The sequence below is a fragment of the Triticum aestivum genome, chromosome 6D (assembly GCF_018294505.1).
Source record: "Triticum aestivum cultivar Chinese Spring chromosome 6D, IWGSC CS RefSeq v2.1, whole genome shotgun sequence".
Lineage (NCBI taxonomy): Eukaryota > Viridiplantae > Streptophyta > Magnoliopsida > Poales > Poaceae > Triticum > Triticum aestivum.
Window position 1 is genome coordinate 75,341,635 of NC_057811.1, and position 18,375 is coordinate 75,360,009.

The window sequence follows — 18,375 nt, forward strand, 5'->3', positions numbered from 1 at the left end:
CTGGTACTCCAAAGACACACTTCTCCGGGTTGAGCTTGATTTGAAAATGGCACAGATTATCAAAGGTCTCCTTGAGATCTTCCAAGAGAGTGCCGCGCTTCTCCGTCTTCACCACAATATCGTCTACATAGACGTGGGCATTTCTGCCGAGTTGCTTGAGGAGGCACTTCTGCATGCAACGCTGAAAAGTGGCACCGGCATTTCTCAAGCCGAATGTCATGGTCAGGTAGCAGAAGGCTCCAAAGGTGTGATGAAGGCGGTCTTCAGCCGATTGGCCGGGTTTAGCTTGATCTGGTGGTAGCCGGAGTAGGCATCAAGGAAAGACAGCAGCTCGCATCCGGCTGTGGAGTCTATCACTTGATCTATCTGGGGCAGAGCAAACGGATCTTTGGGGCAGGCTTTGTTGAGGCTGGTGTAATCAATGCACATACGCCACTTGTTGTTCTTCTTCAGTACAAGGACTGGATTGGCAAGCCATTCTGGAAAGAACACTTCCATAATGAAGCCAGGTGCTAGAAGCCGGGCTATCTCTTCACCAACAATTCTTCTCTTTTCCTCTGACAGGCGGTGGAGGGGCTGCTTGACTGGTTTTGCATCTGATCTGACATGTAGCTTGTGCTCGACGAAATCCATCGGAACACCCGGCATGTCTTTGGGAAACCATGCGAAGATGTTACGATTCTCACAGAGGAAATCGACGAGCTCGCTTTCCTATTTGCTATCAAGCGGTTGGTCCCTACGACAGCAAACCTCTCCGGGTGGTTCGGGTCCAAGGGTATCTTCTTGGTTTCTTTGGCCGGCTGGAAGGAGCCTTGGGTTTCCGACTCCTTGGGGTCTGGTGACAGGTCCGGCTGCTTGCTGGCCATGGCCACAACCCGGTCAAGGAGCCTCTTCTCGGCAGCAATCACAAGGGACTCGGCCAGCCGACTGCTAGCTGCAGCGCAGGTGGCCGACTTCTTGTAGTCTCCCGCTATGGTGATGATGCCCTTGGTTCTTGGCATCTTCATCTTGAGGTAGGAATAATGTGGCACTGCCATGAACTTGGCTAGGGCTGGACGGCCTAGGAGTGCGTGATAAGGGCTCTCCAGGTCAACCACCTCAAACCAAATTGCCTTGCGGCGGAAGTGATCCTTGTCTCCGAAGAGGACATCTATCTTGATCTTGATGATTGGTGAGCAGGAAAGGCCGGGCACAATGCCATGGAAGACAGTCCGACTGGGCTGGAGCTGCTTCTCTTTGATGCACAACTTCTCCTGTTGGGAAACGTAGTAATTTCAAAAAAAATCCTACGATCACGCAAGATCTATCTAGGTGATGCATAGCAATGAGAGGGGAGAGTGTTGTCTACGTACCCTCGTAGACCGAAAGCGGAAGCGTTATGACAATGTAGTTGATGTAGTCGTACGTCTTCACGATCCGACCGATCCTAGCACCAAAGGTACGGCACCTCCGTGATCTGCACACGTTCAGCTCAGTGACGTCCCACGAACTCTAGATCCAGCTGAGGTCGAGGGAGAGTTTCGTCAGCACGACGGTGTGATGATGGTGATGATGAAGTTACCGATGCAGGGCTTCGCCTAAGCACTACAACGATATGACTGAGGTGGAAATCTGGGGAGGGGGGCACCGCACACGGCTAAACAATCAACTTGTGTGTCTATGGGGTGCCCCCCTCCCCCGTATATAAAGGAGTGGAGGAGGGGAGGGCCGACCCTCTCTATGGCGCGCCCAAGGGGGGGAGTCCTACTCCCAGTAGGAGTAGGTTTCACCCTTCCCTAGTTGGAGTAGGAGAAGAAGGAAGAGGGAGAGGCAGAGAAGGAAAGGGGGGCCGGCCCCCCTCCCAATTCAGATTGGGCTTGGGGGGGCACGCCCCCACCTTGGCTGCCTCCTCCTCTCTTCCACCATGGCCCATTAAGGCCCATTAACTCCCCAGGGGGTTCCGGTAACCTCCCGGTACTTCGGAAAAATGCCCGAACCACTCGGAACCTTTCCGATGTCCAAACATAGCCTTCCAATATATCAATCTTTATGTCTCAACCATTTAGAGACTCCTCCTCATGTCAGTGATCACATCCGGGACTCCAAACAACCTTCGGTCCATCAAAACACATAAACTCATAATACCGATCGTCATCGAACGTTAAGCTTGCGGACCCTACGGGTTCAAGAACTATGTAGACATTGCCGAGACTCGTCCTCAATAACCAATAACGGAACCTGGATGCTCATATTGGTTATACATATTCTACGAAGATCTTTATCGGTCAAACCGCATAACAACATACGTTGTTCCCTTTGTCATCGGTATGTTACTTGCCCGAGATTTGATCGTCGGTATCATCATACCTAGTTCAATCTTGTTACCGGCAAGTATCTTTACTCGTTCCGTAATGCATCATCCCGCAACTAACTCATTAGTCACATTGCTTGCAAGGCTTATAGTGATGTGCATTACCGAGAGGACCCAGAGATACCTCTCCAAAACACGGAGTGACAAATCCTAATCTCGATCTGTGCCAACCCAACAAACACCATCGGAGACACCTGTAGAGCATCTTTATAATCACCCAGTTACGTTGTGACGTTTGGTAGCACACAAGGTGTTCCTCCGGTATTCGGGAGTTGCATAATCTCATAGTCAGAGGAACATGTATAAGTCATGAAGAAAGCAATAGCAATAAAACTTAGCGATCATAATGCTAAGCTAACGGATGGGTCTTGTCCATCACATCATTCTTCTAATGATGTGACCCCGTTCATCAAATGACAACACATGTCTATGGTTAGGAAACATAACCATCTTTGATAAACGAGCTAGTCAAGTAGAGGCATACTAGGGACACTTATGTTTTGTCTATGTATTCAGACATGTACTAAGTTTCCGGTTAATACAATTCTAGCATGAATAATAAACATTTATCATGAAATAAGGAAATAAATAATAACTTTATTATTGCCTCTAGGGCATATTTCCTTCATCTCCATAGTGTCACGGTAAAGGATGTTGATGCTGCTACCGCCGTCTATCAGAATCCGGGAGAAACGGGCAGCTTGCCTCTCTGTTGCAAAGGTGGCATCCAACACCAAGGCATAGGAACCCGGAGAAGGTATCACTTCTGGGTGGTCGGCACGACTCCAGCTGATGGGATTTTTGGACCAGTGCATGAAATCTGGGGCATCTGAAGCGACAGCATTCACCTCTCGGTGCTGCTGACGTCGGCTATGCTTGTCGTCGGCCAGGCTGGTGAAGACAATGTAGGCTCCGTGTTCTTCAGGGAATTCGTCTTGAATGGCGGCGACTGGACGGGCTGGCTGCTGCTGAGGAGGAGGCGGTGCCGGCTGGCCAGCAGGCGGCGGAGGCAGTAGTCCTTCGGCCTTGGAGATTCGGGTGAGCCAGTGGAACTTCCGGGTGGTGTGGTTGGACGGCTTCGCACCGCTATGGAAATTGCAAGGAGCATCGAGGGTTTGCCCATAGGAGAAGGCGGGCAGCCAAGCTGGCTTGCCGCCTTTCTGACGCTTAGGGCCGGGTTGCCCCTCCGGCCGCTGGTCTTCAACTGTTGCCACCTGCCGGCTGGTGGAAGCCGGCAGCGGGGCTTTGCTCTTGTTGTCGTTCTGCTGCTGGCGCCGACTGGTGTCACCCGCCGACGTTCGAGGAGCCGGAGGGAGCACCTTCCCGGACGCGTCCACCTGAAGCTCCGACTTCATGGAGGATTCGGCGGTGGCATACTTGTCTGCTATGATTAGTAGTTCGTCGAGTGTAGCCGGCTCGTCGCAGAGGAGTCGGTGCTTGAGTAGGGTGCCTTCTCGGCACCCGGCGGTGAAGTATTCTATGGCTTGCACCTCGTGCACCCCTTCGCAGGAGTTGCGCAGTTCGGCCCACTGCATCAGGTAGTCGCGGGTGGACTCGGTGGCGCCTTGGACGCACAAAGAGAGATGGCGGGACTCGGTAGGTGCTGGTGAAGTTGCGGATGAAGACTTCGGTGAAATCTACCCAATTGTTGACGCTGTAGGGCTTGAGGTTGTTCAGCCAAGTCCGGGTCGTGCCCTGAAGCATGAGGGGGACATACTTCACGGCAACGCGTTTGTTGCCGTTTGCTATGTTGACAGCGGTGGAGTAGTCGACCAGCCAATCTTCCGGCTTCACCGAGCTGTTGTACTTGGGCGTATCTCGTGGGAGCGAGAACCCTTTGGAAAGGGCTCATCGCGAATGCGGAGGGCGAAACAAGGCGGGCCGATTGCATCTTCTTCTTCTAGTGCTAGGGATCGCGCCAGGCGGTCAATCCGATGGCGGGCATCATTCTCTCCGATTCCTTCGCGGCGGCCCAGCCGGCCGCTAAGATTTGGGTGCTCAACAGGCGGCGGGGAAGCACGCCTCTCCCTGTGAGGAGGAGGAGGAGGCGGTCGATCGTCCCGCCGTTCCACTGCTCGCGGGCGGCCGTCTTGGTCGCGCTCGATGGTGATGCGGGTGCGGCTGCGGCTAGCAGCCGGCTCTTGGTCTCTGCGATCGCGGGCGCCGCCTGCTGTCGATATCCGGGAGGTCGCGCCTTGCTCTCAGGGCGGGAGGGATTCTCGGCATGCGCGCCCGGTTCTTCCACGCGGCGGTCGGCTTCTTGTTGCGCGGCAGCCGCGTCGATGAGCTGCTGAACGCACTCTGTCATGCAGCAACGCTCGTCGCCTTCCAGGTGCTCCAGCTCGTCCGCTGCCGCCTGGGCAACACGCAAGTTCTCCATAGGCGTGGCGTAGACTGGGCGGTCGGCGCCCAGCATGCTGGCGATGGCTGCGCCGCGTTGTCGGACCGTGCCCACGTGGCTGGGCCCGCCAGCAGCCGGTGTGCCGCAGACGGCGCGGTCGATCTCGTGCTGGTAGGCCCCGGTGAGGTGCCTCATGGTAGCTAGCTTTTTTGCGCTCTCGACGAGTGCGATGCGGCAGGCTTCCAGCGTCTTGCCGTTGACATCTGCCGCTATGGGTGCGGAAAGGTCCCGCATTGCCACCTGCAACGGGTCGTGGGTGGCTCCATCCGAGGCTCCCTCGTGGCTGATGACCAGCACCTCCGTGACGGTGCTGGCGCTGGCGTCGCTGGTCGCAGGAGGGAGCGAGTCGTCGATGACCACCACGTTGGTGGGGAAGGCGTCAAGCGATGCCGTGTCAGAGTCAACGAGTATCGGGTCGGTGGAGCCAACTGACTCCAGGTCAGAGGCTGGCTCGTTGGCGATGTCGAGCTTGCCAAGGAGGTCGATGAGGCAGCTCTTGGAGCTAGCTGCACCCGCGTCTGACGTGAGCTCGTCGGAGAGGCGGATCCCGCCGATGAGATCAGCGAGGCAGCTGGCCGCGCAAGCGACTTCCGTGCCTTGCAGCGCGTCGGCGCAAACGCCATCTGGCATGCTGGCTGCGCTCGCCAGGGAGGAAGAGGGTTCCCATCCAGAACATGTTTCCGGACGACGGTGCACCTGGCCCCACGGTGGGCGCCAAATGTCAGAGGTTTGGTGCGACATATGCCAAGGGATGGCTTAACATGGAGGGGGTCAAGAGTACATCGCCGGGCTCTAGAAGTGAGAGTGAGCAAGATAGCTTGCGCCGGCGAATCTTACCCAGGTTCGGGGCTCTCCTAGGAGATAACACCCCTAGTCCTGCTCTGCGGGGTCTCCTCATGATCACTATCCCAACAAAGTAGCTACAAGCTTGCTCCTTGAGCTGTTTGGCTAGGGGAAGAAGAAGAAGAAGAAGAAGAAGAAGGCCAGCTCTACTCCTTTCTCCCTACGTGGTGTGTGTGTGTTGTCTAAAGATCTGAACCCCTTGCATGGGATGGCCTGGGGGTTTATATAGGCCTACCCCCAGGGGTACAATGGTAATCCGGCCGGATGTAGGACCCGGTCGTCAGTGTCTCTGGTCGCCGGCTTCTCCGCCGGCTGCTGGGTCCTGCCGGCTGCCGCGTTCTCGGCCGATAGGTAGGGCCCGCCGCCTGCGGGTCCTGTCGGTGGCTCTGCACTGTAGCCTCGTCTGTGATGATGGAGGCTTTATTGGGGGGAGCGTGGCTACAGTCCCGCCGCCTGGTGGGCGCTCATTGTAGCCACACCCCGTCTTATCTGGTTAATGGCGCACGGACTCCAAGGGAAGTGGAAGGCCGCCTGCTCGGAGTCGGTCCTCCTCTGCGCCGTCTAGTCAGGGCCTGCCGCCTTCTGGCATCTCATGGACAGGTAGGGCCCGCCGCCTACAGGCCGTACTGACAGCCCGTCGTGGGAGCATGGCCTCCTCTGCCATGGATGATGTCACGGGCGGCGTGGCAACAGTGTCGCGCCGGGCAAGGGGTGTCCGCCCGGTACGCTGCACTGTGGCCACGTTATGCCCTGGATTAGGGGGTGGCAGGCTGCACTGTAGCCACGCCCCGTCTCGTCGTGGTAATGGGGCGCTAACTTCAAGGGTACGGGGGGCGCCTACTAGGAGTCGGCCCACCTCGAGGCTACCTTCTGGATTCCGCCGCCTTCTGGCAGCCGGCCGCCTGGGCCAGTCGGCCCCAAGAAGGCGGTCATTTGTCTTTGACGCTTGAGGGGCGCAGCCGGCCCCGATGTCTTGGAATACCATGGGGGGCTGATGAGGCTATCCGTGGTTATTTACTCCCACAGTAGTCCCCGAAGCTGGTGAGGCGCCGCGGCTGAAAAGGCGAGAAGCCTCAGCAGCTTCCTACTCTGATTGGTCCGGTAACTTGGCCTTGTCCGTCTTCTGGAGTGCCGGCTGTCAGGAGCCGGCCATGACCAGGCAGGCCACCTGGTGATTTCGAAACGTCGTGGCGGGGGCCAGGCGGCACGCCAGCCGAACGTTAGGTTTGCCGCCCATTGCCCGCACACCACGCGGCGCCAGCAGGCCAGGCCGGCCTGCCAGCCCACGCGCGCGACGGGACGTCGCTGCAGGCCGGGCCCCGCCATTACAGGGCCTCGGCACGCGCACGGATCCGCTGCGGCCGAGGCAGACGTTTGGGCTTCCGCGACAGTTAATACACGCCTTTATTGGCGCGGTAATCGTGGGATCGTGGGGGAGTGGGGCACAGTTAATTCCACGACCCCCCCCCCCACCTCTCGCCCCCTCGGCTTCGCAGCCTGGGGCTATAAGTAGGGGGAGGTGCGGCAGACGCACACGCGTCGTCCTCTCCCTTTGCCTTCGCCATTCTTCCTCCCCTCTTCGCCGCCGCAGAGCTCCTTCATCTTGCCGAGGCGCCGCCGCGGCCCACCGTTGCCGGTCTTCTTTTCGCCGCGGCTTCGTTGCTCCGCTGCGGATTCATTTGCTTGTGGCCGCGCCGCTCCTCCTTCGAGTGCCTAAGTCCATGGCGCGCTTACGGGCTGGCGACTGGGACGGCTCCAACGTTCACGAGGATCATCTCGCCTTTCTCCACCAAACGCGGCGTCTGCCCCATCAAGCGCACGCGAAGGTGCGCGTCCCCCCCCCCCCCCCGAGGCGGAAATCTCGCCGGCGCCGGAGGACAGCGAGCGCGTTGTCTTTCGGTCTCATTTTCTTCGTGGCTTCGGCCTTCCGGCGAGCGGCTTTTTGCGCTCCTTCCTCAACTTCTATCGAGTCCAGCCGCACCACCTCACGCCAAACACGGTGATGCTGTTGGCCGCCTTCGTCACCCTCTGCGAAGACTACCTCGGTATTCTTCCCACCTTTGATCTCTGGGGAGAGTGCTTCTACCTCAAGCTTGGCACCGCCGCCAAGGGCACGGCGGCCCAGTGCGGAGCCTGCGTGGCGGTGCGGCGTCCGGGTGCTGGGAACCGCTTCCCGTCTGTCTCCCTGCTGCAATCGGCCAAACTGTGGCAGAAGTCCTACTTTTACATTAAGAACCTTCATTCGACGTTGGACTACATCAACTTGCCGGCTTACGTAGTCGGCCCGCCTGCTGAGCCGCGCGCTAACTGGCAGTACAAGCCGAGCGCCCTATCGGCCGCCTCCGGCGCCGCCCTCGCCCGACTTCAGGTGATGACGGAGATGGAGGGCCTCAAGGGCTCGGACCTGCTGGCTGCCTATGTGGCGCGCCGAGTGCTTCCCCTCCAAGCCCGGCCCCACATCATTAGCCGCATGAGCGGGCACCGGGACCCGTGCCGGATGTGTACATGGGAGCTGTCGGACGTGGAGGTGGCCCGACCCCGTCCTGTCATGGTAATGGGGCGCTAACTTCAAGGGTATGGGGGGCCGCCTGCTAGGAGCCGGCCTCTCTGGAGGCCGCCTGCTAGGAGTCGGCCCACCTCGAGGCTGCCTTCTGGATTCCGCCGCTTTCTAGCAACCGGCCGCCTGGGCCAGCCGGCCCCAAGAAGGCGGTCCTTTGACTTTGACGCTTGAGGGGCGCAGCCGGCCCCGATGTCTTGAAATACCATGGGGGGCTGATGAGGCTACCCGTGGTCATTTACTCCAACAGGCTTTGTGGAACTGATCCTAATATGCCCTGGCAAGGTTTACCTATGAACCAAGACCCCATGTGAAAAAATGTCTTATATTACGTTACGGAACGAGTAGCTTTGTTCAGATCAGGGTTGGCCCTGAGCAGATCTGTTCATAGAACGACAGCTTTACTTGCGCTGGAACATATCAGGGCAATACTCAGCTAGTTGAGTGATCAAACTTCCTATGTACAATCAACATATCTTGAAGATAGGAGGGAGTACTACGGGTCTTTTTTCCTATGTCCAAAACAACATATCTTGAAGAAATCCAGGTGCTACAATATTGTAATTTTCAGAAATTTGCTGATTACATAAACATGCAGCAGCAGCTATGGACGCATGGATATCATTACTGGAAGTTTAGAACTCAACACTTGCAGTCATTCGATCATACACATTTACAACACAACATAGTCTGCACTGGAATCTTCGTCCAGAAATGAAAAATCGACAACATGTAACTGTTAATAATTGTTAGATGCAGCTAAAGATCTCGGCGGAACAGATTGTATGCGGAGATGAGGGAGTTGATGGCAAAAACCACGAATGCCAGGAAAGATATGATGATGGAGCTGTTCGCCATATTCGGAAAAGTATCGCTCCCCCAGTTGTCGATCCAATCGCTTACTCGCGCGGTTGCTGATGACGATGATGATATCAAGAGGTATGCCAGGACCTGCAATACATATAAAATAAATAATTAAGAACTGATCTCCCCTTGCAGAGATTGAAGAACTGACGAATTGTATGTCAGGGAAAGCAAGTTTGTTTGGTACAAACAGAAAAGAATGAACGAAAAATTAACAACTAAAATTTATGAGTACAGCCTGTACAAAACAAGCACACATGAAGGCAAGGCCCTAGGAAGCTACCACATGGAACATGAAAAAAAAATGGTCCCGAGAAAATGGTTTAGCTGTGACAAAGTGAATTTAGTTATCGGGAATATATTTAATTTGCATTTCAATTTGTATAGCTAGCAAAAGAAACCAAAGGTGAACAAAGGAGCAACTCCAACACATAGTTCAAATGACATATTCCTCCTGCTTTTTGCCCTCTTTACTTTGTTGGTTCATCTAAACCAACTGATCGCTGACACATGCACTGGACATGATGTGGTCATGCTGCCACACAACCAGGTCAGGAAATCACACATGAGAGAAATATATGGGAAAAGGCCAGTCTCTACACAAAAATTAAAATGAAATGATATGCACAAGCATAGGCCTAATGGCTAATGCGCTATCACCATAATGAAGGTATTACCAAGGAGCACAGAGCTAATAGTATATTCATAGCAACCATTTCCTGGGGACATATTGGGTGCACTAGACCCCTAGTTCAACATCTAAAAAGTCTTGAAAACAGTTAACAGCACATGCATGTATATACCATGTCATAATTTTTTAGATTTACGTTCGACATACAACTGAAGAAATGTATAGGACAAAACCATCAGTGAATAGTACCGATAGGATAGTACCACCAGGATACTATTCAGACCAGATTTTGACTTGGCATTCATACCATGATTTGTCTATTTTGTGTATGAAGCTTTAAATCGGATTCGGAAATGAAATTTTGCGGCATAGTACATATATTATGTCTATGGCATAAATCAAACTCAGACGTATTTGACACAACTTTAGATGTGTTCTTTCGAGGCCTAGTACACTAGTACACCTTAAGGCTGCTAGTGTATTCTATACCCACCCCCCCCCCCCCCCCTCCCTGCTTTCCATGGGGATATAGATATATATTTATGTACCATGATACAAATTTCAAATCTGAATTCGATTCACAACTTGATACACAAAAAGAGGCAAAACAGGCTGTAAATAGTATCACATTCAAACCTAAATTGAATGATACCATGCTGGTACTATTCACAGTAGAATTATTTTTTTGATTATTGAGTTATGTATTGAATTCAGAACTTGAATATTGTGACACTATATACATTTTATATGAGTACTGTTGATTTTTTTCTCGAATTTTTTATTACAATGTGAAAGTAAGGATTAGTGCACTAGTAGACCTGAATACAAAATTCAATGACCAATTGTAGCATTTGACTTCAGAATACCATTTAAGGCAGAAAAGTGAAACTGGTCTTATTCCTTTGGAAGACAGCAACAATTCTCAGTTTTCACTCATTAATAGTTCACTTGTTTGTAATGAAGCAAACATATCAAGACATATCAAAGCCATGGTTGTCCATCGTCATATATGAAGTATGCATATCAGATATCACTATAGGACACAAGGTAATATGCATGCTAAACCCAATCATCCACTTTGCAATCCACAGTAATGCTGCATATATTAGAACCAAATTGTTTTGAATATTGCAGTGTTCACTGGAGAACTTGAGCTAGACAATTGTCAGCTAACACTAAACAGCAATTAAAGACTATAAGGCTTTGTTCAGTTTCTAGAATTCTAATGCAAGTTGGGGCAATCAGAATGTATGCATTTCGAGCATACCAATACCATGAAGCACAATCAAGCTGACTGCAAAATTGCAACACAGCATAAAGGAGCAAATCACTAATCACAAGAAAGACATCCTCAGAATCTTCTAAAGTTTATACTTAGCTTCACCATGATGACTTTGTACCTTGCCCTTATTCCCTTCTAAGATCACATGACTTGCAGGCGGCACAATACTAAAGATACCTATGAAAAGGAACAAGAGACTCTGAGATGCAAACCTGATCCATGGTGAAGTCGAAATAATCGCCCTTGGGCCGGGGAATCAAATGTCTCTTCCTCGTCAAGTGCAGCGCTAGTGCAAAGAACTGGAACACCGAGTACACGAATCCGATCACATTGACAGCCTCCGAGTACCTGCGCAGCAGCAGAGCACACCATCGTCAGGGAAATCACCAATTGAAGAACCCTAACCGAACAAACCGGGAGATTTTGTGAATTGAATTATGAGAAGAAATCTTTTATTTGCTTACCGTAACTGGGTGTAGTTGCTGTAGGAGTCGAGGGCCCAGCCCTTGCGGGTATCGGCGGCGAGCACCGCGAGCGCCGCCAGGCAGAGCGCCGCGGCCACGAGCCGCGCGAACAGCGCCGTGCGCTGCAGCGTCGCCGTGCGGCGTTTCCTGTACATGATGTCGGGCACGGGCCGGCGGTCCCGTTCGACGGACCTGGTCGGGCCCGGCGCCGGCACCGTCGATGGCGCGGCCCGCGCGGGCACAGGCGGCGAGTCCGCCACGTGCGGCAGCTGCGGCCGCGGCTTCGGCTCCGGCGTGACCCACTGCTGCGGCTGCGGCCGCGGTTGCGGATACGGCTGCGACTGCGGGTACTGCCTCTGGGGAGGAGGGGGCGTCTGGCGGCGGCGGTCCTTGGTGCGGCCGTTCCAAGAGTACCAGGACCGGCCGTCGCCCCCGGCGCTGGTCGTGTGGTCCGCGACGCGCGGGATGTACTGGGCGGCGTTGGAGATGGGGACGGTGGTGGACTGAGGCAGCGGCGGGGAGGGGGGATCCTCCTCGTCCTCCGACCGGCCGCCGCCCCCCTCGCGCGGCTGCGGCTGCGGCTGCGGCTGCGGAGGCATCGGCGGCGGCAGGGGCGGATCCTCGGGATCGCCGCCGGCTGCGCGCGGCGGCGGCGACGGCGACGACGGCGACGGCTGTACCTCGGCCATCGTTTTGGGGGAGAAAAGGTTGGTTGGGGCTTGGGAGGGGAATGGGGGTTTCTCTCTGGCTTTGCTTCGTAGTGGTAGGTGCTCGGGGAAAAGCTTTGAAGGGTTTGGGATACTTGGATTGGAGGATCCGTGTTCCACCGCGTGCTGTAAAGCGATTCCACAATCTACACACCATTGCTTTAGCTGCCAAATATTTTTACATCCAATGTGAAATTCTTGGGTGTAAAGCATGAATTCATAAGTAGAATTGGTTCTTCTCGGAACGTTCGCTTTGGTCTAACGAGCGAACAGCCCACGACTGTCGGACGCAAATGTTATGCCGGTGTGATGCAGCCGCAACGGCGAGGGAGAAGAGGCCGGAGGAAGAAGGGGATGAAAAAGGAGGAAGGTGGAGAAGGGACGAAGGATTATTGGCGTCGAATGACACAACACCCTTCGGATTTTAGAGGGTTGGTAGTGTGAGATGTAGCACCGTTGACCATGGTCGTCGATAAAAAAAGGGGCGCATGAGGTGAAGCGGAAAGAAGCGGACTTGTGGTGGGGCGGGATGACAAAATCGTGGATCCACATTCACGGCTTGGAGATTTCGGGATGATGCGGAAAATTACTCTGGTGGCAAGGTAAAAATTAGAGGACGAGGAGATGAAAAAGGAGAAGGTTCGCTCTTGGGGCAAACGGTGTGAATGGTCATGCCCGGCTTTCGTTTTATATGTATAATAGTAAATAGAGTTCGGTATAACTAGGACCAAATATCGATTAATACTAAGAGCAACTCTAGCAGAGTCGTCATATCGGCAATCACCGTAATGCATTGGAGCGCGTTCCATAAGCAATTGGAGGCTGGCCAGAAGACGCGCAAACTCAGAGGCGCCACATCCCAATCTTCATTTTTTTACTCGTTTCGTAATTCAAACACTTTGGTTCTCTCCAAATTTAAATGTTTTCTACATCAACCAAAATGCATTCGTTTTTAAGAAGTTGCATTAAAAAAGCATTTAAACTGGCGAGATTTACAAACCACTTGCTGTTGGCGTGTGCACCGTCCCCATCACCCACGTGTGCATTGTCCCCTTCTCTGACTTTGCATTGTCCCCTTCACTGTCATGTGCATTGTCCCCTTCTCTGGTGTGTGACCGTCCCATTCTCCTCTGATATGTGCATTGCCCCCTCATTCAAGGTTCCTGGAATGTATGAGCACCATTCACGCCTTCTCCCAGAATGCTCGTGCCACTAACTCCATTTGGTGCAAATTTGACATGATGAACTGATTCTCCTTGGCTATGCATCAAATTATCTCCCAATGCTCCTGAATTTGATGCCTACGCACCTCCATCTCTTCCAGATGTCGTCTGCTCCCTTTAGCATCCCATCTCACCCTCTTCTCTTAATTCTTCTTCTCCTTCATCTCTAGCTTTTCCCGCCTCCTCTTCTCGGCGTAATTATTTCTTGTCCTCCTCAACCTATCAATATCTTTTTCATCCCATCCAACTCCCCTTGTATCTTGGGCTTCTCACCTCGTCTCTTCCCCCTGGGTCGACCCATGCTAGACGTCAGAATGCGACTTCTAGGCACATTTTCCCTTTCCTCTCCATCACCATCATCATCTTGAACAATTGCACTTCCCGATTTTTGGATTGTCGTCATCATTCCTCGACTTCCACTTCTCATGGCCTTCCAACAAATTTCAACAATGTTAGAGGCCAAATGATTTGCCCTTCGACTTGGTCATTTGTTGGTACCTCTCTTAGGTTATGTCATCCAAAAACAAAAACAATGCTCAATTTTATAACAATGCTCAAAGTCATTCAAATATCACAATAAAAAACAACGAGATTGCTTAGATACTGGTTAATAGTGACACCGATGGGGGGGTGGGGGCCGATACATCCATTTTGCATCATCTTTTCTTACTGTTATTTATAATGTTTTATCCATAATAATGCTTTTTGGAGTAATTCTAATGCCTTTTCTCTTATAATTTGCAAGGTACACACCAAGAGGGAGAATTTCGGCAGCTGGAAATCTGGACCTGAAAAAGCTACATCAGGCCACCTATTCTGCACAACTCCAAACAAGCTGAAACTTCACGGAGATTTTTTATGGAATATATAAGAAATATTGGAGTCAATAACTACCAGAGGGGGCCACCAGGTGGGTTGTAGCCTCCTCGGCCCACCTCTGGTGCCCATCTTCTGGTATATAAGTCATTTTTACCTACAAAAAATTAAGGAGAAGACTTTCGCGGCGGAGCGCCGCCGTCTCGAGGCGGAACTTGGGCAGGAGCACTTTTGCCCTCCGGCGGAGCAATTCTGTCGGGGGAACTTCGCTCCCGGAGGGGGAAATCATCGTCATCATCATCACCAACAACTCTCCCATCTTGGGGAGGGCAATCTCCATCAACATCTTCACCAGCACCATCTCATCTCAAACCCTAGTTCATCTCTTGTATTCAATCTTGTTACCGGAACTATAGATTGGTGCTAGGGGGTGACTAGTAGTGTTGATTACATCTTGTAGTTGATTACTATATGGTTTATTTGGTGGAAGATTATATGTTCAGATCCATGATGCTATTTAATACTCCTATGATCATGAGCATGTTTATTATTTGTGAGTATTTACTTTTGTTCTTGAGGTCACGGGATACATCATGTTGCAAGTAATCATGTGAATTTGATATGTGTTCGATATTTTGATGGTATGTATGTTGTGATTCCCTTAGTGGTGTCATGTGAACGTCGACTACATGACACTTCACCATATTTGGGCCTAAGGGAATGCATTGTGGAGTAGTAAATAGATGGTGGGTTGCGAGAGTGACAGAAGCTTAAACCCCAGTTTATGCGCTATTTCGTAAGGGACCGATTGGACCCAAAAGTTTAATGCTATGGTTAGAATTTATTCTTAATACTTTCCTCGTAGTTGCGGATACTTGCGGGAGGGTTAATCATAAGTAGGAGGTTTGTTCAAGTAAGAACAACACCTAAGCACCAGTCCACCCACATATCAAATTATCAAAGTAGCGAATACGAATAAAACAACATGATGAAAGTGACTAGATGAAATTCCCGTGTACCCTCAAGAACACTTTGCTTATCATAAGAGGCCGTTTTGGCATGTCCTTTGCCTCAAAAGGATTGGGCTACCTTGCTGCATACTTCTTACAATTATCGTTACTTGCTCGTTACAAATTATCTTGCTATCAAACTACTCCGCTACTTACAATTTCAGCACTTGCAGACATTACCTTACTGAAAACTACTTGTCATTTCCTTCTGCTCCTCGTTGGGTTCGACATAAGAGCTACAATTGATTCCCTATACTTGTGGGTCATCAAGGCTACTTTATGGCGCCGTTGCCCGAGAGTGGATCACCTTTGGTAAGTGGAATTTGGTAAGGAAACATTTATATAGTGTGCTGAAATTTATTGTCATTTGCTACTATGGAAAACAATCCTTTGAGGGGTTTGTTCGTGGTATCTTCACCTCGTCCGGAACCACAATTAATTGCCCCTCAACCTACTGCACCTACTGAAAATATTGAATATGAAATTCCTTCAGGTATGATAGAACAACTGCTAGCTAATCCTTATGCAGGAGATGGAATCGAACATCCTGATATGCACTTGATATATGTAGAACAAATTTGTGGATTGTTTAAGCTTGCAGGTTTGCCCGGAGATGAGGTGATGAAAAAGGTTTTCCCTTTATCTTTGAAGGGAAATGCATTAGCATGGTATATGCTATGCGCTGATATTGGATCATGGAATTGGAATCGTTCGAAATTGGAGTTCCACCAAAAAATTTATCCTATGCATCTAGTTCATCGTGATCGGAATTATATATATAATTTTTGGCCTCGTGAAGGAGAAAGTATCGCTCTAGCTTGGGGGAGGCTTAAGTCAATGTTATATTCATGCCCCAATCATGAGCTCTCAATAGAAATTATTGTTCAGAACTTTTATGATCGGCTTTTCGTAATGATCAAACCATGCTTGATACTTCTTGTATGGTTCTTTTATGAAGAATACTATTGAATTCCGGTGGGATCTTTTGAAAAGAATTAAACGCAACTCTGAAGATTGGGAACTCGACGAAGGTAAAGAGTCAGGTATAAAGCTTAAGTATGATTGTGTTAAATCTTTTATGGATACCGATGCTTTTCAAAAGTTTAGCACTAAATATGGACTTGACTCTGAGATAGTAGCCTCCTTTTGTGAATCATTTGCTACGCATGTTGAACTCCCTAAAGAGAAGTGGTTTAAATATCACCCACCTATTAAAGATGAAATTAAAAAACCAGTACCAGTTAAAGAAGAAACTATACTCTATAATGTTGATCCAGTTGTTCCTACTGCTTATATTAAGAAACCCCCTTTTCCTGTAAGGATAAAGGAACATGCTAAAGTTTCAACTGTGGTTAACAAAAGCTATGTTAGAGCACCTAAACCAAATGAACAAATTAGAGTGGAACCTAATGTTGCTATGGTTAAAGATCTCTTAGAAGAAGATATAGATGGGCATGTTATTTACTTCTATGCAGAAGCTGCTAGAATTGTTAAACCCGATAAAAAGGATAAACATAGACCAGTTGTTGGCATGCCTGTCATTTCAGTTAAAATAGGAGATCACGGTTATCATGGTTTATGTGACATGGGTGCTAGTGTGAGTGTTATTCCTTACACTTTATATCAAGAAATTAAGAAATACATAGCACCTGCAGAGATAGAAGACATAGATGTTACTATTAAACTTGCTAATAGAGACACCATAAGACCTTTTGGGATTGTTAGAGATGTTGAAGTATTGTGTGGAAAAATAAAATACCCTACTAATTTTCTTGTTCTTGGTTCCCCACAAGATGACTTATGTCCCATTATCTTTGGTAGACCTTTCTTGAACATAGTTAATGCTAAGATAGATTGTAAGAAACAAACTGTCGGTGTTAGCTTTGGTGATGAGTCTCATGAGTTTAATTTTTTCCAAGTTTAGTAGAAATCATTATGAAAAAGAATTGCCTAGTAAGGATGAATTAATTGGTCTTGCTTCTATTGCTGTGCCACCTACTGATCCTTTAGAACAATACTTGCTAGACCATGAAAATGATTTTCTTATGCAGGAAAGAAATGAAATAGATAAGATTTTCTTTGAACAACGTCCTCTACTTAAACACAATTTTCCTATTGAAACTCTAGGAGGTCCTCCTCCACCTAAAGGTGATCCTGTGTTTGAATTAAAATAATTGCCAGACACTTTGAAATATGCTTATCTTGATGAAAAGAAAATATATCATGTTATTATCAGTGCTAACCTTTCAGAACATGAAGAAGAAAGATTATTGAAAGTTCTAAGGAAGCACTGAGCTGCTATTGGATATACTCTTGATGATTTAAAGGGCATTAGTCCCACTCTATGTCAGCACAAAATTAATATGGAACTTGATGCTAAACCAGGTGTTGATCACCAACGTCGGTTAAATCCGAAGATGAAAGAGGTGATAAGAACGAAAATATTAAAACTTCTGAAAGCAGGTATAATCTATCCTATAGCTGATAGTAGATGGGTAAGTCATGTTCATTGTGTCCCTAAGAAAGGAGGTATTACTGTTGTTCCTAATGATAAGAATGAATTTATTCCACAAAGAATTGTTACAGGCTATAGAATGGTAATTGATTTCGGAAAAAAAATAAAGCTACTAGAAAAGATCATTACCCTTTGCCTTTTATTGATCAAATGCTTGAAAGATTATCTAAGCACACACACTTTTGCTTCCTTGATGGATATTCTGGCTTTTCACAAATACCTATTTCTCAACCTGCTCAAGAAAAGACCACTTTTACTTGTCCTTTTGAAACCTATGTTTATAGACGTATGCCTTTTGGTTTATGTAATGCACCTGCTACCTTTCAAAGATGTATGACTGCTATATTCTCTGACTTTTGTGAAAAGATTGTTGAGGTTTTCATGGATGACGTTTTTATTTATGGGAAGTCTTTTGATGATTGTTTAAGCAATCTTGATTGAGTTTTGCAGAGATGTGAACAAACAAATCTTGTCTTGAATTGGGAGAAGTGCCACTTCATGCTTAATGAAGGCATTGTCTTGGGTCATAAAATTTCTGAAAGAGGTATTGAAGTGGACCAAGCTAAGGTTCATGCAATTGAGAAAATGCCATGTCCTAAGGACATAAAAGGTATTCGTAGTTTCCTAGGTCATGTTGGTTTCTATAGGAGGTTTATCAAAGACTTCTCTAAAATTTCTAGGCCTCCCACTAATCTTTTGCAAAAGGATATTC

At 49.5% G+C, this 18,375-nt stretch overlaps 1 protein-coding gene across 1 annotated transcript; it reads right to left on the reverse strand.

Annotated features, from left to right (window-relative positions):
- Nucleotides 1-8,635: 8,635 nt before the first annotated feature.
- On the reverse strand, nucleotides 8,636-12,163 carry LOC123143634 (CASP-like protein 4A2). The gene is made up of 3 exons (XM_044562573.1): nucleotides 11,393-12,163; nucleotides 11,141-11,276; nucleotides 8,636-9,102 (listed from the first exon to the last, which is right to left on the reverse strand). Exons 1-3 carry the CDS (start codon nucleotides 12,079-12,081, stop codon nucleotides 8,911-8,913), a joined length of 1,017 nt encoding a protein of 338 aa, XP_044418508.1. The 5' UTR covers nucleotides 12,082-12,163; the 3' UTR covers nucleotides 8,636-8,910.
- Between the last annotated feature and the right edge of the window lie 6,212 nt (nucleotides 12,164-18,375).

What these genes read in the sequence shown, in the direction of transcription:
- LOC123143634 (XM_044562573.1), bottom strand. Translation starts at nt 12,081, where the DNA reads ATGGCCGAGGTACAGCCGTCGCCGTCGTCGCCGTCGCCGCCGCCGCGC. An exon ending in AGCAACTACACCCAGTTACG is followed by an intron (nt 11,277 to 11,392) that starts GTAAGCAAATAA and finishes GCTGCTGCGCAG; the next exon opens with GTACTCGGAGGCTGTCAATG. An exon ending in TCGACTTCACCATGGATCAG is followed by an intron (nt 9,103 to 11,140) that starts GTTTGCATCTCA and finishes TATGTATTGCAG; the next exon opens with GTCCTGGCATACCTCTTGAT.